The following is a 20,015-nucleotide window of genomic DNA, read 5'->3' on the forward strand; positions in this document are numbered from 1 at the left end:
GGAGGGGACGGGATGGGGACGGGCCCCGCAAAGGGCCGCCCACGAGTGGGGAGGGAGCGGAGGGGGGCAAAGAGGGGGGAAAGGGGGGACCCAGGGATGGATGGGGGGGAAAGGGGGGCGACCCCGGGGATGGATAGAGTGGGGGGGAAAGGGGGGACCCCGGGGATGGATAGAGCGGCGGAAAAGGGGGGATCTCGGGGATGGACAGAGAGTGGGGGGGAAAGGGGGAATCCCGGGGATGGATGGGGGGAGACCCTGGGGATGGACAGTGGGGTGGAAAAAGGGGGGACCCCAGGGATGGATAGAGGGGGGGGGGCCCGGGGATGGACAGAGTGGGGGGGGAAAGGGGGGACCCCGGAGATGGATAGAGGGGGGTGCAAAGGGGGGACCCCGGGGATGGACAGAGGGGGATGCAAAGGGGGAAATCCCAGAGATGGATAGAAGGAGTGCAAAGGGGGGAATCGCGGGGATGGACCGAGGGAAGTGCAAAAGAGGGAATCACGGGGATGGACAGAGGGAAGTGCAAATGGGGGACTCCAGGAAGGCGGCCCGGGGACCGCCCCTTGGCGGGGTCTCAGAGGGGTGTGCAAAGAGGGGGACCCCGGGTATGGACAGAAGGGTGCGCAAATCGCAGGGACACAGAGGGGTCTGCAAAGCCGGGGCGGGGGGGGGGATCTCGGGGGTCTCAGAGGGATGCAGGGGGGTCTCAGAGGGATCCCGGGGGTCTCAGAGGGATCGCGGGGATCTCAGAGGGATGCCGGGGGTCTCAGAGGGATGCGGGGGGGTGTCAGAGGGATGCGGAGGGTCCCAGAGGGATGCGGAGGGTCCCAGAGGGATCCCGGGGGTCTCAGAGGGATGCGCAAGCAGGGACCGTGGGCAGCACGGAGGGATGCGCACAGGGGTGTCCCGGCAGGTGCAGAGGAGGGGCTCGGGGCCGGGGCAGGTGCAGAGGAGGGGCTCGGGGCCGGGGCAGGTGCAGAGGAGGGGCTCGGGGCCGGGGCAGAGCCGGAGCCCCCCGGGCGGAGCGGAGCGGAGCGGGCCCGGCACCCAGCGCTGACCCACGCAGGGCCCGCCCCGGGCAGGGACCGCCCCAGGCGGGGCCCCGCCCGCGGGACAGCCTCTCCCGGAGCACGTACGAGGAAGGTGCTTCTCTCCGGGCCCGGAGAGAAAGCCGGGAAAGCGCCGTGATGTGTCCCCCCGTGTCACGATGCATCCTGGCGTCACCGTGCCATCCCTGTGTCCCGGAACTGTCCCAGTGTCCCAGCTGCCCCCTGCTCTCCCCAGCAGCATTTCCCGCCCCCCTCCCTTTTCCCCCCTCTCCTCACTGTTCTCTGCCTGCCCGCAATCCCGCTGGAAATGGCGTGGGCTCTCTTTCCCCGGTTGCTCCCGGCCGCCTCCCGCACCGTGCCCTGCCCTGCCCGCAGGACCTTGCCCTGCCTCCGCTTCCTCCCAAGGGCAGAAATATCCGATACGAGCTTCCAACCAACATTCTCCTCCCCCGCCTCCTCCTCCTGCTGCTGCTCCTCCTGCAGCCATGGCCACGCAGCCTTTCCCGGCTCTGTTTTCCCTGTCCTGGGCTCATCCCCAGCAGGGTGGGCAGCAAAGCAAGGAAATGGGATTCTGCCCCTCTGCCCTACCTGGAGTCCTCCATCGAGCCTGACATCAGAAGGATGTGGAGCTGCTGGAGAGAGTCCAGAAGAGGCCACAGAGATGCTCTGAGGGCTGGAGCCCTTCTGCTCTGCAGCCAAGGCTGGCTATGCTCACCTGGAGGAGAAAAGGCTCCAGGGAGGCCTTATAGCCCCTTCCAAGGTCTAAAGGTGCTCCAGCAGAGCTGAAGTGGGACAAAGATCTGGAGTGACAGCATGGGGAAATAAATGGCTTCCCAGTGCTAGAGGGCAGGGTGAGGTTAGATTAGATTAGATCCACGCACAGATCCATACCCAGAGAGTAACAGAATCACACGATCACAGCATGGCTTGGGTTGGAAAGGAGCTTAAAGATCATCCAGTTCCACCCCCTGCCAAGGGCAGGGACACTTTCCACGAACCGAGGTTGCTCCAAGCCTGGCTTTGGACACTTCCAGAAATGTGGCAGCTACAGGGCAACCTGTGCCAGGGCCTCACTACCCTCACAGGGAGGAATTTATTCCCAATAGCTCATCTAAATCTCCCCTCTGTCAGTGTGAAACCATTCCCCCTTGTCTCATTGCTGCAGATGCTCTGGCCCTGGGCTGTTCCCTGTGCTGTACATGGCTTACAGGCTGCTTTTACATGCTGCAGGGAAGATGCAGTTTCCTGTATCTCCGGTGTTCTGGGCACATTCCCACTCTGGAAAGAACAAGCATCCTTCTGAGATGCACTTCATGCATTAGCATTTTCTTCTTTAGCCTTGGACTCGAGCCCGTGATGAGCTCAGAGGCTGCACATTGAAAACCTCTCCTGAGTCACTCTGGGAAAACAGAGCAGGCACTGATATCCCAGCAGCGAGTCCTTCTCACGGCCCTGGGAGAACTGTCCATGCTGTTCCCTTGGGAATGGCTCCAACTCCACTGATCCCTCAGCATTCTGCCTCTATTTCATCTCCCTGGGGATATGGTATCCAGCCTTGGTCATTCCTCCCTCCTTCCAGGGATCCAGGGGCAACCTGTGCTAGCGTCTCCCAACCCTCCCAGCCAAAGTGACTTCCATGGCCCCCTCCCTCCTTTTGACCGAGTTCTGTCCACTCTCTGCTGCTGTCTCTGCACAAGGACAGTGAGGGGGTGAAGGGAAGAGAACCAGAGGGGGTGAGATGGGAAGTGAAGCACAGAGATGCTCTGCCCTTCTCTGGTAAAAGTCCTTTATTAGAACGGCAAACGTGACACTTGTGGTCAGTACAGCGGCTGTGTGCAGCTACCATCGCGCAACGGGGGGACGACGTCTTACAATCACTGGGACTCTAAGAAGCACCATGAACACCCTAAAGAATGGGGGATGACAGCTGAGAGAGAGGAGCCCCGGGTGAGCCGGCCACAGGGGCTCCTCAGGAATCCACCAAGGAGCTGCCCGGCGTTGTCCCGCAACACGGCTCTCCGGCAGCTGGGAGGAACTCCTTGGTGGGAGTCAACGAGATAGCACCCATCCAATAAATTAGGAAAACTTAAATGCTAGAGCAACAGGGGGATGAAGGGGACTGGCCTAGAGGAGGGCACGCTGGGAGGGAATGGGGTATTTGTATTTACACTTGTCTTTCTGCTGGGCCGGCGCATCCCGCCCGGAGCTGGGAGCGATCCCGCTGCCCGTCCTGGCTCTGAGGGGACACGCAGGAGCTCTGGGCTCGGCCACGGGGCTGGCACCGTTCCTCTCCTGCCTCTGAATTACCAGAAAGTCAAGCAGGGGATGGAGGCTGACGGGAACTGCTGCCGGCAGCAGGTGTGTATTCCTGAGTGCGTGGCAGGGCTGTGGCCAGCTCTCCTTCCTCCCCCATCCCATCCCCACCCTTGGGCTCTCTGTCAGACCCTCGCTGCAGAATGAATTCTCTGGTGATTGGAAGGACACTATCAGTTGAATTTAAGGCTAGGCTTTACATGGCAACTATAAAAAAATAAACACTAATCTCCAGAGAGCCAGGCGAGGGCTCTCCGGTCTATGGCTGTGGCGCATGTGCTGGCACCGAGGTGTGGGGGGCCCTGGAGAGCCCCCCGTGGGCATTCAGCACCCGACCAAGGGTCTGCCAGCACCCGGAGCACCTGGGGACAGGATGGCCACCCCCTGCCCCGCAGGGACGCCCCAGGGGGACAGGGGACAGAGTGGGGTGTTTTGGTCAGGACATGGAGACTGACTGGTAATCCAGGACCCACCTCTACACATGACCGAGGGTGCTCTGCAAGAAAGGCCACGGGGGAAAGAAAGAATCCTGCAAAGTAACCGGGCTGGCGTGGGCGAAGCGTTCCCGTGCCGGGGTCCCTCCGGCTGGCCCCACGGGAGGGGAAAGCGAGACGGAACTGCCCCATCCCCAAAAACCCCAACTCAAATCAGGAAAACCAAACCTAAAAGCAGACACAGGAGAACAGCTCAGGCTACCTAGGTACTTCATCAGCCAAAGAGAGCTAAAGAGCGAAGCGCACACACACAGGACAGCGCGGAGGCCGGAGAGCGGAGCGGCCGAAAGCCAGGATCTTCCTTCCTGATTTGCTCCCCCATCTCCAGCCAGAGGCCGAGCAGGGAGCTGGCAGCCCAGCAGGGAGCTGGCAGCTGGGCAGGGAGCCAGCAGCTGGGCAGGCTGGCCTTGTCCTGCAGGAGGGAACGGGCTGGCTCCTCTCATCCCGAGAAGAGGCAGCCGGCTCCGGGAGCATCCTCAGGGCATGGCCGAGCGCGAAGCGTAGAACTCGGGCACCGGCAGCCCGGTGTGCAGCGTCACCTGCAAGGACAGACACGGCCTCAGCTGGGTCCCAGAGTGCCTGCTGGGACAGCTCGTGGCATAGCAGCTGGCACACTGTCCCCAGAGAGGGCAGGAGCAGCACTGGGGACAGACAGGAGATGCAGGTGTCCCCAGAACTGCGGTGGTTTGTTCCTCACTTTTCTGTGCTGCTGGAGTGAACTGGGACTGCTGGTCCCAAGCCCCAAATATTCCCAGCTGGCTGTGTGAAAAGTTGGCTGCCAGAGAGGTGGGACATGGCAGGAGTTGGGTCTTTGTGCAGTGAAGACATTACAGGAGATCTTGGAGAAACCCCTGAGCTGAGTGGGGATGGGGACAGGGAGGGGACAGGGACAGTGGAGGGGATGTGGCTGATGATGGCTGGTGGGAGGAAGGAGCTTTGTGGTGAGGAAGGTGAGCAGCACCAGGATGTTGGGACAGGGCCATGCTCACACAGGCACTGGTGAAATTCAGTTCCCTCCACAAATGCTTTCATTTGGGAGGAGAGCTCAATTCTTCCTTTTATTGCAGCAGCAGCATTTTCCCCTTCAGATACAGATTTAAAGAAAACTGTCAGAAATACAGTGATTCCCCTCCTAATTAGAGTTGTTTTCAATTAGGCATATACCTCTGAAGAAGCATAATAAATGGCTTGGTTTAATTAGCAGCCTTTCATCAGCATCCCAGGGATTTCTGTGCTGTCAGGGGATTTAGGCTCTGCCTTGCCCAGGGGCCCCAGAAATGCCTTGTCCCTTATTTCTGTGTAGAGGACTGAGGTAGGAATTAAACCCTGAAATGATTCATTTTGTGCAGTGTGTCCTTGGAGGTGCCTGGGCAGGGCTGGAGGTGCAGGCAGTGGCAGAGGGGATGTGCCAAAGCCAGGGTGAGGAGGATTCCCTGGGACAGAGGACAGCAGGGATGTGATCAGTGAGAAGAGAAATGAAAGATGGAAATACCAGATTGGCTCAGGGTGCCACCGCCTGGGGACGTTCAGGAGAGCTGAGAGCTTGGGAGAGAGGGAGAGAAGAGGGGTTTGAAATGTCCCAGAGGAAAAGCTGGCTTTGAAAGGTGCCCTTCTCCCTGTGCTGCTCCCATCCAGGACCTGGGAGAGCTGTAGGTGAGGCTCTTGTGAAGGAGCATCACAAAACTGAGTTACCAAACCCATCCCAAGGAGGGTGGAGAGCCCTGGTGCTGAGGAATGAGGCTGCAGGGAGACCTGTCCTGATTCTGGACACTCACAGCTGCTTCAGGGTGCAATTTTTGCTCCCTCCAAGCCACCCTTGCTGCACTGGAACCCTCCAGCTCCTGAGCAACAGTGACAGCAGCATGAGGGGAGTGTGACAGCAAGGTCACCCCTTCCCACTGCTGGGAATGTCACACCCAGAGAGCCCAGCCAAGCCCATACCTGGAGCCTGGCAGTTTTGAATGTGCCTTGATGTGAGATATAAAATATTTGTTTTTCTGTGTTGTAAAATTTGTATCTTGCATGCATGCAAGATAACAATATATATCATCATGATCAACTTTAAAAATGAACCTTCTATTTTTTTTACTACATTGGCTACCTAAGTTGAAACTGTAATTAAACTGAGGGGTTCCTGAAACAACTGAAATGCTCTGACCACTGGTGCCAATTGCACAATTTGAGGAGAACCTTCTGCTGTTTGAATGCCTGATTCCCATGTCTCTGGTTTTTGGTTCTGCCATGTAATTACTGATTTATGTGTTTTTTCTGTGTCAGTGAACAATGTTATTGTGTCCAATGAACTTCACTTAATATGAGTTTTTCTCTAAATTTTGCTTGCAACAACTTGTGGCTTGGAAAGTGAATTGAACAGACACCTGAATAATCCAACAATGCAATTTGCAATTCCTCTGATTTTTGCAAAGCCCAATCAAAATGTTTTTTCAATGGCAGATAAATTTTAAAATCTTTGCCTGCCATTGCTAACAATCTTGCTCTGGCCCTGATTATGGTTTGAGCTGTCATTTCTAATGTAAAAATTGTTTCTGGAGATCTGTAGGATAAGAAAATTAATTTCATTATTGGGAAAGGATCTTTTTTTGAGGTGTCCCATTGAAATATAAGACTGCACAATTGCACTCTTTCTCCTCATTCCTAAAGAATGGTTGTGACACTGCACAGCACTGTGCTCATCTTTGTTGGAGAGCTTCAGCAACTTTGTCAAGGGTCTTTTGATTCAGCTGTGAGGGTTCTGGGAGATTTGATGTTGCAGTCTGCTCTCAATAAGTTGAGAAGTGGTTCCAGCTCATGGTTGGTGATTCCAAAAGGGGAATGCTCGTACCTGCACGTTCCTGTTGAGGCTGACAGCAGGGAAGAAGAGCCCCTCCAGGTTCTCAAAGGCCACAGGCCCTTGCTGGTCCTCGTTGATGGAGAATGTCAGAGTCCTCCTGGTCAGATCCAGCAGCACTCCCACCGTGGCGCCCTTTGTGATCCCGCCCTCGGTTCTGCGGGGGGAGAAGGGAGATTTACTGAAATGTGGGTGTTGGTCTAATACCCAAACCCAACTGTGAGGGACTAAAGGCTCTCTAACAGCTGAGCTAGGAGTGAATGTTTCATTCAGCACTGGGCAGCTGTGTGGGGTCATCCCCTAAAACTCACTGCCAAATTCCAAGTGATGGCAAAGCCTATTTATTTACAGAAATTCTGAATGTTTGCATATTTATAACAGCAGCACCTCCCATTCCCTGCTTCCTATGGGAATTAGCTGGAATGGCTATTAAGCATTCATGGTTTGCTCTCTTCATTGGGTCTGTGGTCTTTTTTATGGGGAGGGGTTGTGAGAAGAGGAAGGAAGGTGAGTCTTCCTCACCCTGAACTTTCAACCCCTCCCACAGATGACAACACAAATGATCTCTGGGAGAACTCCAATCTCCTCCCTCTGTGACTTTGGAATTGGTTTTGAGATGTAAAAGATTTCCAGTTGTCTGTGTTCCTTTAGATCTATTTATCAGTTTCTCCTTTTCTCATTGCAAACCCAGCTGAGCAAACATAAAAATTACAAGCAGTTAGTTATTTAAATCTGAGATAACCATCTCAAATTCAGCTTCTTTTAACTCTTAATTATTTCCAGCAAGGCCTATCTATCTGCTTCAATCAATTCCAGCAAATCTATCTTTTAGCTAAAATCTTAACTTCTCTAAAATGAATGTCTCAAGGGCAGTGAATCAATGTCCCCTGTGCTCCTGGAGCTCAAGGACTGATGGTGGTGAACACCCAGGAGCCAGGGCAGGACCTGGTCCTGTCCCAGCCAGGCTCATCATTCCCTGGGAACCTCCTCCTCTACCCTGCCATGGGAGCTGCTCTCCTCCTGCCATGATGTCCCCAAAGGAAAAGCCACCCTGAGAGCAGCCACAGCCACACAACCAAGGGGAAACTGTGGAGCAGAGCCACAGCACCCACAGCAAAACCTCCTGATCCATGGGGAATGGCCCTCAGGGCTGCAGGAAGGTGACCCCTGGTGTCCCCAGACAAAGTCCCCACTCCCACTGGAACAGGAGCAGCAGCTGTGGCACAGGGATCTTGCAATGTGCTGCAAGGATTTGGCTGTTCCTGGGAAGGAGATGCCAACAGGAAACAGTGATGGCGGGCAGGGAAAGAACACTGGAACAAGGCAGGGCAGAGGTGACCAGGACTGATGTCACCCTCCCTGTGAACACCTGCAGGTGTCAAAGCCACAGCTGTGGTGGCCAGGAGAAGCCCTGTCCCATCCCACCTACCTGTTGGTGTGGGAGTTGTTGTGCATGAACCAGCTGCGGTTGTTGTCCACGTACATGGCCCAGGCCTTGTCGTCCTTGCCCAGCATGGCGTCCTTGAGGACGTCGATGCGAGCCACGCCGAAGGCGGGGTCGGGGTGGTTGTCGTAGCGGTCGATCGACAGCTCCCAGTAGTGCAGCCCTTTGGAAAAGCCCGTTTTGCCCAGCACCACCCTGTCATCGTAGCTGTTGCAGGTGACAGTCAGGTTGTCATTGGAAAAGATGATGTCAGCGTGGGCAGAGGCGGGGTCGAAAGAAAACCAAGCAACTGGAACACACAAACGAGGCGGGGTTAGCGCGGTGGGGACGCGCCGGAGCCGCGTGGGGCGACACGGACAGGGCATGCTGCATGCAGGACATGGAACTGCACCACTGAGGGACAGCTGCCACATGGAGGGACAGCTGCCACCATGGAGGGACAGCTGCCACCGTGGAGGGACAGCTTCCACCATTGAGGGACAACCGTCACATGGAGGGGCAGCTTCCACCAAGGAGGGGCAGCTTCCACATGGAGGAACAACTTCTTCCACCAAGGGACAATTTCCACCATTGAGGGACAACTTCCACATGGAGGGACAACTTCCACCAAGGGACAACTTCCACCACTGAGGACAACTGCCACATGGAGGGACAGCTTCCACCACTGAGGACAACTGCCACATGGAGGGACAGCTTCCACCACTGAGGGACAACTTCTAGCACAGAGAGACAATTTCCACCATTGAGGGACAATTTCCACCATTGAGGGACAACTTCCACATGGAGGGACAACTTCCACATGGAGGAACAACTTCTTCCACCAAGGGACAACTTCCACATGGAGGGACAAGTTCTAGAGAGACAATTTCCACCATTGAGGGACAACTGCCACCACTGAGGAACAGCTTCCACCACTGAGGGACAACTTCCACCATTGAGGGACACTTCTACATGGAGGAACAGCTTCCACCATTGAGGGACAACTTCCACCATTGAGGGACACTTCTACATGGAGGAACAGCTTCCACCATTGAGGGACAACTTCCACATGGAGGGACAAGTTCTAGAGAGACAATTTCCACCACTGAGGGACAACTTCCACCACTGAGGGACACTTCTGCATGGAAGGACAGCTTCCACCATTGAGGGACAGCTTCCACATGGAGGAACAACTTCTTCCACCAAGGGACAACTTCTACCATTGAGGGACAGCTTCCACCACTGAGGGACAACTTCCACTGTGGAGGGACAGCTTCCATCATTGAGGGACAGCTTCCACCACAGAGGGATGCTCTGAGCTCCTGTGGCTGCAGCTGCCATCGTGCCTGAGGTTTTATGGCCAGGACTTGGAGGAGTTTCACTCTTGCTGCTCCATGGCTCCCAATGGCTTGGCTCGTGATCCTGCAGGATCCTCAAGGCCTCCTAAAATGTGGCCCTGGCAGGAGATGTGATCCTCACCAGGTCTCCAGGTTCTAACAGAGTTATGGAATCATGGAGTGTTTTGGGTTGGAAGGGATCTTAAAGCCCATCTTGTTCCAACCCCTGCCATGTGCAGGGACACCTTCCACTAGCTCAGGTTGCTCCAAGCCCCGTCCAACCTGGTCTGGAATGTAATTTACTCTCAAGACCAAGTGTTATTTAGTTTACAGAGTCAGTCAGTGTGGGAAGGGGACTGAGGATCAGCAGATAAACTCTGTGTGTGGATTTAAGGGCTGTTTTTGGGAACCAAAAGCACACACACAGAGATCTTCATGGACTGAGATGCCACATCACACCATGAAACCTCCCTGCCAGCAACGAGCCACACCTAAGACAAGAACTCATGGGAAGGCTGGAAAATGCCCCAAAACCTGCAGGATTTTGTAGGGCTGCTGGTTTAAATGCACAGACACAGTGTCACATCCTGGACAAGACAGAGGGACAGGGATTCATCCACCAGCCACCACCCCTCCCCAGGTGGTTTCCTCCAGCTGAAAAACGTGAACTGACACATCCACAAAACACTCTGACGGCTTGAAAAAGAAAAGCACTCGGGTGAGACTGGTTCAGTGGTTTATTGGAAGGTTTCACAGGACAGCTGCCATGCACGCGGCCGCCCCGCGCTCCCCGCGCCGCGCACGGGCGTGCCGTACCTGCCACCATTTTTTTAATGTCAACTGTGGTCATTCCCAGGGAAAGGCATGAGGGAGAGAAAACAGCACGTCAAGGCAGGGAAAAGGAGGAGAAACCATTGCTGCTTGTGTGTGACTCCAGCCAGAGCATGGATCTGTTGGTGTTTTGGGTCAAGGGGGGAAGATGGGCTGGGGCTGTCAGAGGGTGCAGGGTGAGGAGGGAATCCCACAGGGCTGCAGGCTCCTTCTCCCAGGGGAATGGCCCTGCAGACAGCCTGGAGAGACAAGCAAGCAGCAGCCACCTTGCTTTAATTAGCTGCAGAGGGGCTAATTGCATCCATGGCATTTGGCCCACATTCAAGTGCCTCAATGAGCAGAGATATGTACTGAGAATCATGGAACCATGGAATGGTTTGGGTTGGAAGAGACCTTAAAGATCATCCTGTTCCACCCCCTGCCATGGGCAGGGACACCTTCCACTATCCCAAACTGGTCTGGAACACTTTCAGGGATCCAGGAGCAGCCACAGCTTCTCTGTGGCTCACCACCCTCCCAGCCAGAATTCCTTCCCAATATCCAACCTAACCCTGCCCTCTTTCCATTTAAAATAGGGAGAGAGCAGAAGGATCAGTTCTTAATTACAGAGCCACTTCCAGAGCACTGACATCAGGCTTCCCTTTAAAACCATGTGGGGGAAAACCAAAATGCTTTTACATCATCCAGCAATCTTAACTTCTCCAAATTTCCGTCCTGCCCAGGGCAGTGCTGGAGTCCCCATCCCTGGAGGGATTTAAATCCATGTGGATGTGGCACTTGGGGACAGGGGACAGTGGTGGCCTGGGCAGTGCTGGGGACAGTTGGACTCCATGATCTCAGAGGGCTTTTCCAACCTCAACAATTCCATGATTCTGTCACATCCAGGAGTGCTCTGCAAGCAAGAAACGCTGCTCAGTCGCCAAAGAAAAGATAAAAAAGCAAAAAGAATGAAGCAACACACAGTAGGTGCCAGTGAATTGTAATTAAGATACTTGCCTAATTGGGAGTAAGGCGATCCTTGTGTGTCAAAATTGCATCCTATAAAGAGATACTACATTTCACACATCACAGCTAAGGAACAACAACCTCCTGACAAACACTCGTGAGCATTTCATTGTTAATTAAACATCCAGCAGCCACGGGAGGCCTGATTCATTAAAAAGCCAGAGGGCACAGAGAGGGATGGCAAACACAGCCTGGGAGTGTGGACTGTAGAAAGTCTGACTCCTTAAGATGCCAAATTATTCTGCTTTTCTCCAGAAAAGAGGCAGGAAATTTTGGGCTTGGTGGAGTTTCTTGGCTACATTCTCTAAAGTGACTGTAAAAGCACTCCTTGAAGGACAGGGATTGAGGAAAAGGCAGCTCCTGATGGGTGTGGGGTGGGAGTGGAGCTGGGAAGGGGATGCCTCACAACAGAGGGCTGCAGGATGTGCTGGGTGCCCTTCATGCTCCTGTGCCTGACTGCTGGATGGTAGCACCTCATGGGAGCCAGGGACTCATCCAGGAGCTTGTCCTGACCTAGAGGCTTGTCCTGATCCAGGAGCTTCCCCTAATCCAGGAGCTTGTCCTGTTCCAGCAGATCTTCCTGACCTAAGAGCTTGTCCTGACCTAGGGGCTTGTCCTGGTCCAGGAGCTTGTTCTGATCCAGGAACTTGTCCTGATCCAGGAATTTTCCTGATCTAGGGGTTTGTCCTGGTCCAGCAGCTTGTCCTTACTTAGGAGCTTGTCCTGATCCAGGAGCTTGTCCTGATCCAATAATTTTTCCTGACCTAGGGGCTTGTCCTGGTCCAGGAGCTTGTCCTGACTTAGGAGCTTGTCCTGATCCAGAAGCTTGTCCTGTTCCAGGAGATTTTCCTGACTTAAGAGCTTGTCCTGACTTAGGAGCTTGTCCTGGTCCAGGAGCTTGTTCTGATGCAGAAGCTTGTCCTGGTCCAAGTATTTTTCCTGACTGAGGAGCTTGTCCTGGTCCAGGAATTTTTCCTGATCTAGGGGCTTGTCCTGATCCAGGAGCTTGTCCTGATCCAGGAATTTTCCTGACCTAGGAGCTTGTCTTGTTCCAGGATTTTTCCTGACCTAGGGGTTTGTCCTGGTCCAGGAGCTTGTCCTCACCAGGAGGAGACACCAACACAAAGCTCTGTGCACTGCATGGGACAGCACTCACCCAGGGTGCTGATTATTTTAGGGCCACCCCAGCCCAGCTGTGTGCCTGGGCTGTCCCCCTGCTGCCCTGGATGTTGGTGGGAATGCTCCAGGCTGTGGCTGTGCTCTGGGCTGTGCCAGGAGGCTCCTCCTGAGGCTGCTTTAATGAATCCTGCCCCGTGTCCCGACTCCAACACCGCTTCTCCAGCTCTGGCCGCGCTCCAAGCTCTCGTGAAGGACACACAGACCCTGCTTTGGCCTTCAGGACCCCGTTTTTGCCTGTCCCCCCACCCCAGAGTGGGGCTGCAGAAGGTCCCTGGAGCACACACGAGCACGGCTCACGGCCAGCACGGACACAAAGGAAGGAACGTCCGTAACAAAACAGCGTTGGAAGCCATCAGCTCACAGCAGCACGATGAGAAATCAAACATAAAAAAGCACAAAGAAAAGGAGGTTTGCAGGGTCCCCACACCCCACCCACCCCCTGGTTATTCTGGCAAGGGTCATGCTGCAGCATTCCTCATTCCGTGTTATGGGATGAAGTCAAACAATCGGGGGCCCCCATTCTTCCAGGGTTACACCGGAGAATTAACGCCTTTGGAGGGTGTGAATCCAGAGCGCTGGAAGAATCAGGGCCCAGGATCTTTAGCAACAGAAGATGTGCAAAGACTGGTTAGAAAACAGCTCTGAGAGATCCCTGTGGCTCCTTGCTGGCTGCCCAAACCCATCCCTCACTCTGCCTGAGCTGCCTGCATCCCAGCACAGCGATTCCGGGCACATGGATCTGAACCAGGCTCTCCTGTGGGGCTGCCAGGAGAGAGAGGCACCACAGGAGTGGTGTCCTCTGCTCTGCAGGGAACAGGGCTTTGGGGTGATCCCATCTGGGTTTGGAAAAGCCTAGCCCAGTGCTCAAAGCTGAGCCCACGAGTCCGGTCTCTAAGTTGGGCTGTGAGCTGGAGTCACAGAATCCCCAACTGGTTTGGGTTGGAGGGGACAAAATCACCTCATTCCACTCCCCTGCCGTGGCAGGGACACCTTCCACCATCCCAGGCTGCTCCAAGCCCTGTCCAGCCTGGCCTGGGACATTTCCAGGGATGAGGAATCCACAGCCTCTCTGGGCAACAAGCCAGACCTTGCCTGCATCCAGACTCGCTTCTTTCTTAAGAGGGGTCTGGATTTAATCAACCAAACTGATTTCACAGACCAAATCTCCCAGCAGAGGCTGAGTTTCCTGGTTGTCTCAGGAAAGGAAAGCATGGGGACACTCTGATAGATTTCTCCCAGGGAATGTCTTTTCTGATTATCCCTTGACACAAGCTCAACACAAACTACAAATGAGGAAATCTAGAGGAAAGTGTCCCTGCCCGTACCAGGAGGTTGGAAGTGGATGAGCTTTAAGCTTCCAACCCAAACCATTCAGGGATTTATCATCACCAAAGGGTTCAGCCTTGCTGAGAGTAGCACCCAGGTAAGGAATTACTGTGCTGCTCCATCACCCCCCACCTCAAACTGGAACACCCCAGGAGAACCCCAGCACTGACAAACAGAAAGAATTCCCGCTGCCATCTGCATGTCATGGGAAAAAACAAACACAACAGAACGAACAGAGAGTTTGGAGATGCCCAGAAGCACAGACCAAGAGGCAAGGCCAGAGGTGCTCAGCTCACCGGCTGAATTCAGGGACTGTAAGGAAGAATGCAAGCTCAGCTGGTGGGCCGAAGATCTTAGCTCAAAGTAGGATCTCCCCGAGAAGCTGGGTTGTAGATTAAGGGTGGAGGAGAAAGGACTCATTCTACGAAGCTGCGATCTTTCCAAAGGCACTGGGAAAGGGAGGGTCTGCTCTTCTGACTGCGTGTCTAAATGTAAGATCAACGCAAACTACAGATCAGAACTGGGCTCTCTGCTGGGCAGCATCTCCTGAGCCCCAGCTGGGCCTTGCAGCAGAGCTGCTCTGGTGGCAGGGCAGCAATATCTGGTGCTGGGCAGCCCAGAGAGACCCTTCAGGGCAGCCTGACAGCAAGGAAAACAAGTTCATGTTCCCAAGTGTCCCCCTGACAGCAAGGAAAACAAGTTCAAGTTCCCAAGTGTCCCCTGACAGCAAGGAAAACAAGTTCATGTTCCCAAATGTCCCCCTGACAGCAAGGAAAACAAGTTTCATCTTCCCAAGTTTTCCCCTGACAGCAAGGAAAACAAGTTCATCTTCCCAAGTGTCCCCGTGACAAATTCATCTGGCTTGTCTGTAAAACTCTTCACAGTTAGGCACCTAAAAAAATCCACAGGTTACCATGCACACGTCCCACCGTGCTTTAACACATCCCAAACCTTTTTGTGCACAATAATCAGGGGTGGAAAACCCGGCTGGTGACATTCTGCAGGGCTGTGCTGAGCTCTGTCACCCTAAGAACCAGCAAGCACCCACCTTACTCAAGGGTTGGTCGGGAGGTTGTGTTCTTGGTATCCCTTTGTACCTGTCAAAACACATCTGAGCCTTACAGCAAGAATTGAACTCGTGGGATTCACAGCAAAAACGTCAGAGCAGAGGGAACTTCTTGGGTCATTGGTTTCTGTTCCCTGCTACCACCACCAATCACCTCCAGCAGTTTCTTCCCTAAGCTTTTCCAGGAATACATTAACATGAAAATGTAGAATCCACCATCATCACACACAGAGTGTATCCCCAGCCTGCCCAGCTCTGCTGTGAGGATGGGCTGAGCTGGGAATTGTTAAAACACATCAAAAGGGAACATTTCTTTGCATGCTGGGTTGTAACTTCTGCAACTCGCTGCTGCTGCTGCTGTGGAAGCAAAGGGTGTCAGTGGGATCAGAGGAGAGAAATTATTGCACAACAGCCAATCAACAGAGCTCAGAGTTAGGGAGGAACAGCTCCTAACCCTACCAAGAGTGAGAGGAACTACTACCAGGAGTAGCTGTGCTCATGGCTCTCCCTAATTAACCCCTCAGGTCCCTGTAGCTCCTTGCAGGCTGTTCCCCTCTGCATTGCTCACCCTTTCCAAAGGTCACTCCATGGATGGTCAGGAATTTAAAGCTGGGCTCCAGATGAGGAGCTGGGCTTGAAAGAAAAGGTTCTGGTGCTTGGCTTGGCTGGGAAGGGAGGTGGAAGCTCTGTGCCTGGAGAGAAGCCTGGGAGGCACTGCTGAGCTCCATTTCTCCATCCCCACCTGGAGTGAGTTGTCATTCATCCTGACATCCAGCTTGCTGGACAGAACATGGAGAGAGTGCAGGAGACTGGCCAGAGGCTGGGAAATCTGCTGGATGAGGGAAAACCAGGAGAGCAGGGCTGCCCAGCTCGGGGGGGAGGAGAAGGAGGAGGCTGGGAGAGACCCCAGGTCTCCCAGGGGTCAGGACAGCCAAGCAGGGCTGTCACCAACCAAGCTTTGGGAATGTCTGGGTCACCTTGGAACCTCCCAGACTCACTTCCCAGCCCACAGCTGAGCTTCACTGAGGTGCTGGAGAAACAGAGGTTAAGGCAGAGCCTTGGGCTAATGTAACAGAGCAAGAGACACTCCCAGGGACTGTGTGAAACAGCCCAAAATCAGCTCAGGAGGGGACACAGTTCAAGGGAATGGTGTCACCTTCAACCCTTGCTGCCCCTTGGCTGTGCTGGTGACAGGATTTTCATCCCTGGGAAGAGCTCTGGAGCACAGCCAGGAACCTCCTTGTCCTTCCTGCTGGTGGCACCAAGGACCAGCTTTGAAGAGTGACCTGCAGCAGTTTCCTGGGGCAGGAGCACAAGGTGCCTCTCACCTTGGGCTGGGAGGATGTTCCTGCTGCAGATTGTGTGAAAATTCCCCTGGGATTTTCCACCAGTGCTGCCTGGCTCCCTGTGGCTGTTCAGGACCACCACACACATCTACAAACCAGCTCTTAAACACCAGAATTCCTCCCAGCCACGCTCAGAGATGCTCCCTTCACATCCAGCCTGTCCCTCCTTTTGTCCTCTCTTCCCACACAACCACTTTGCAGGAAGCTGCAGAAGGGAGAAGCTAAGCCTACTTCAGACAAAACAGCTCTGCAAAAGGCCTGATGCTGCTGTGAAAGGCAGAATAAAAGCCTCACCAAGGGCTGGGATGTGAGAGGCAGCTCTATTCAACAAGGCACTCGGATATCCGGGAGCTGCACACACAGATGTGATTTATTTCTTTGGAATCCAAAAGAGCTCAGGCAGCCTCTAAGAGCACAAAATGCTCCAGGCCCATTTGACTTTTTTTTTTCTTTTTTTCCCCCTGTTTCTTTCGTGCTGGAATAACAAATGCAAAAGCTCATTCAAGTGAAAGCTGAATGAATGCAGCTAAGGAGAGAGGAACTTCTCCTTGGTGGCACGGACCAAGCTCAGCCCTGCTGGGACCACAAACAGATATTTTCTCCCAGATTCCTTCTATTTTGGAGCTGGGCTTGAGCTTGGCTCGAGGTGAGAACACCTCTGAGAGGAAATCCGAGCTGGGAAGATCATTGTGAGCTCCTGGCTGGGACAACTTAACCCCAAATGGTTTTGATGAGTGTCTCAAATGTGTTGTGTGAGGCATGAATGAGATGAGAAGTCAAAGCTCTGCTGGCTCCTGCTAAAGCTGGAGTGGGAGCTGTTGAACTGCAGGCTTTGGGAGCAGTCCTGGCCAACCTGGATCCAGTTTGTCCCATCCCTGGATCGAACTTGTGCAGCTTCCTTGCTGCTGGTGCAGTTTGCAAACAGGCACTGATGTGTCCCTGACAGGAGTGCTGTGATGTCACCTCCCTGCCCTTTCTGTGAGAAGCTTTTCAGAGTTTTGCTGTGTGCTCTTCTGAATGAATCTCATTCCTTGCTGACCTGCCCACGCTTCCAAACTGGAATTGTGATCTGCAGGCAGCAAGAGAAACACTCTGCATAGCCCTGCTCTGCTTTTGTCTTTTATTTTTTCAGCAAGAATCCCATTTTTCTCCTTGCTCAAAGCCCCCAGGCTGCTGTGTGGCAGGAAAGCTCTCACCTTCCTCCCACCCCCAGCAGCCCCACGAGCTGTGTGTGCTCCCTCCTGATCCCAGCTGCCAGCCAGCTGGAATCTGCTGTGAAAAAATCCTTGGAAAAGAGAGATTTCCATCTGAGAGCAAGGAAAAGGGATTCCAGCAAGCATGGAGAGCTCCCAGAGGAGGGTTTTGTGCCTGGCTGTGGGGCAGCAGCCGTGCTGCTGGGGGCTGATCCCTTCCTCCACAGCTGCAGCTCCTGATTCCCACCTTGGAGCCAGCCTTGCCACCTGCACGGCAGGAATAAACCAATTTTCCACAATGGATTAAGTGCCTGGTGTGACAAATGTGCTTAAATCCAGGCAGGAGATTCCCCTGCAGCCTGCAAGGGAGTGTTTAATATTCTGAGTGCCTGTGGGTGGGGGGGATGCAGATGATGCTGGGAGGCTCCTGTTCCATCCCTGGCTCTGGAGGGACCCACACTGCTCCATGGTCCCTCTGCTCTCTGTCCTGCACTGCCAGGGCTCAGTCCTGTGGTTATGGTGCAAGCACAGCCCTCAGGAGCAATGCTGGCAGTGTTTTGTTTTAAACAGCACCAGTGAAAACATCTGAACCTCCCTTTTGTGTCTCCTAACCCCAAATTCAAACACCTCTCCCTGTGCCTCCCTAAGAGCATCCCCTGCAAAGGAAAAGGGTGAGAGGGAAATTCTGCCCCTCTTGGAGACTCCTGACGTTTTCCCTCTGCTCAGTGCTGGTTCCTGCAGGGGTGGAGCTGGAGCTGCTGCAATTCCTTACCCTCAGATGTCTGCAGGACCAGGGTCTTGCTGTAGGGGCTGACTCCTGACTTGTTGAAAGCCTTGACGCGGGCGCTGTAGGTGCTGTTGAAGTGCAGCCCATCCACCGTGCACATGGTCTCCTTGCCCACATACACCTCCTGCAAGGCAACAGCTCCACTCAGAGCCACCCCAGGGGCTGGGCATGCACAGGATCCCACCCCAGGGGCTGGGGATGCACAGGATCCCACCCCAGGGGCTGGGGATGCACAGGATCCCCCCCTGCTCTGCTCCCTGGAGTGCTGGAGAGGGTGAGGCTGAGCAAAATGGGATTTATTCCTTGGGCCGCAGCAGCAGCAGGAGGAGAGGGGGGTTCTGCTCAGCTGAGATCCCACCTGGAGTTCTGGCCCCAGCTCTGGGGATCCAGCATCAGGAGGATGTGGAGCTGCTGGAGAAAGTCCAGAGGAGACTCTGGAGCCAGGATGGGAGAGAAAAGCATCCAGGGAGAGCTCAGAGCCCCTTCCAGGACCTCCAGGAGAGCTGTGAAACACTCATCTTCAAGAAATTAGGATTTCAGTTAAAAGTTAAAAGAAACTGGGCTTGAGATAATTACAGTAAATTCACGAATACAAGCCGCACTGACTATAAGCCGCATCTCTGGGTGTTGGCAAATATTTTGGTTTTTGTCCATAGATAAGCCGCACACGAATATAAGCCGCTTTGTCGTTCGCAGCGAGGACCCGCGTGCAATTAGTAACAGAGCCACGGCAGGGCGGGGTTTACTGGCTGAGCTAAGGCTGTGCAGGCTCGGCCCGCTAGGGGCCGCTGACGGGGCCAGGTGGTCCAGCCCGGTGCTGCAGCTCGGGGCCGGCCGCCGCTGCCCCTGGGCTCGGTCACCCCGGGTCGGCGCTGCCCTGCGGTGGCAGGCAGGGACGGAGCTTCCCCCGCTCCTACGGCAGCGGCGGCGGGCGGGGACGGAGCTTTCCCGCGCCCGTGGCGCCGGCGGCGGGCAGGGACCGAGTTTCCCCGCTCCTGCCGCGGCGGCGGCGGGCGGGGACAAAGCACCCCGTCGGCTCCCCGAGCCACGGCAATGGCTGCGCGGGGCTCCCGTCGGCTCCCCGGGCCACAGCAATGGCGGCGCGCGCTTCCCCCCCCGCTCCCCGGGCCGCAGCAATGGCGGCGCCGGCTTCCCCCCCCTCCCCGGGCCGCGGTAGGGGCGGCCCGGGTCCCCCCTCTCCTCCCCGGGCCGCGGTAGGGGCGGCCCGGGTCCCCCCTCTCCTCCCCGGGCCGCGGTAGGGGCGGCCCGGGTCCCCCCTCTCCTCCCCGGGCCGCGGTAGGGGCGGCCCGGGTCCCCCCTCTCCTCCCCGGGCCGCGGTAGGGGCGGCCCGGGTCCCCCCCCCCCTCCCCGGGCCGCGGTAGGGGCGGCCCGGGTCCCCCCCCCCCCCTCCCCCGGCCGCGGTAGGGCCGGCCCGGGTCCCCCCTCTCCTCCCCGAGCTGCAGCAATGGCGGCGCCGGGCCCCCCCCCCCGTCTCTCCCCTGGGCTGTGGCAGAGGAGGAAAGAGAGCTCTCCCGCCTCTCTCCCCGCCCCCCGTTCTGCCTACACGGAGCCAGGCTCCACCCGCGGTGCAACAAAGTAGCGATTTGTAACAATCGCAAAATGCCGACTTTGCAGCTGCTCGGCTCAGCACTCTGGCAGGCACTTCTGAGGTTGTATTAGCCGCTCCTGATTATTAGCCGCATTTCCGGTTTAGGAGCAAAATCTTAGTCAAATTGGTGCGGCTTGTATTCGTGAAATTACTGTACCTGAAACTTCAATAATTGATTGCCTGTCAATTTATGTTTGTTTAGCTGTGCT

At 55.2% G+C, this 20,015-nt stretch overlaps 2 protein-coding genes across 10 annotated transcripts in view; both read right to left on the minus strand.

The window, feature by feature from the left end:
* The window catches only part of PYGL (glycogen phosphorylase L), a 15,470-nt gene extending 14,043 nt beyond the window's left edge, over positions 1 to 1,427 (minus strand). The window contains exon 1 of one of the 2 annotated variants that reach the window (XM_033063393.2): positions 1,326 to 1,427. Coding sequence is in view for 1 of the 2 variants with exons in the window: in XM_033063392.2 (XP_032919283.1) it covers positions 1,137 to 1,213 (77 nt within the window). In the remaining variant the exon portion in view is untranslated. Of the gene's footprint in view, positions 1 to 1,136; positions 1,237 to 1,325 lie in introns of those variants that run through there. The other variant, XM_033063392.2, reaches the window with a different exon arrangement.
* A 1,391-nt stretch (positions 1,428 to 2,818) lies between these two features.
* Positions 2,819 to 20,015, minus strand: part of TRIM9 (tripartite motif containing 9) — a 60,401-nt gene continuing 43,204 nt past the window's right edge. For 2 of the 8 annotated variants that reach the window (XM_033061946.1, XM_033061945.1), the window contains exons 7-13: positions 18,183 to 18,321; positions 14,102 to 14,290; positions 11,292 to 11,333; positions 10,281 to 10,304; positions 8,134 to 8,437; positions 6,699 to 6,861; positions 2,819 to 4,395 (exon numbers count right to left, since the gene is read on the minus strand). In XM_033061946.1, the coding sequence (XP_032917837.1) occupies positions 4,333 to 4,395; positions 6,699 to 6,861; positions 8,134 to 8,437; positions 10,281 to 10,304; positions 11,292 to 11,333; positions 14,102 to 14,290; positions 18,183 to 18,321 (924 nt within the window). In that variant the 3' untranslated portion in view covers positions 2,819 to 4,332. The other 6 variants (XM_033061951.1, XM_033061950.1, XM_033061948.1 and 3 more) reach the window with 5 other exon arrangements.

The sequence above is a fragment of the Catharus ustulatus genome, chromosome 6 (genome assembly GCF_009819885.2).
Source record: "Catharus ustulatus isolate bCatUst1 chromosome 6, bCatUst1.pri.v2, whole genome shotgun sequence".
Taxonomy (NCBI): Eukaryota; Metazoa; Chordata; class Aves; order Passeriformes; family Turdidae; genus Catharus; species Catharus ustulatus.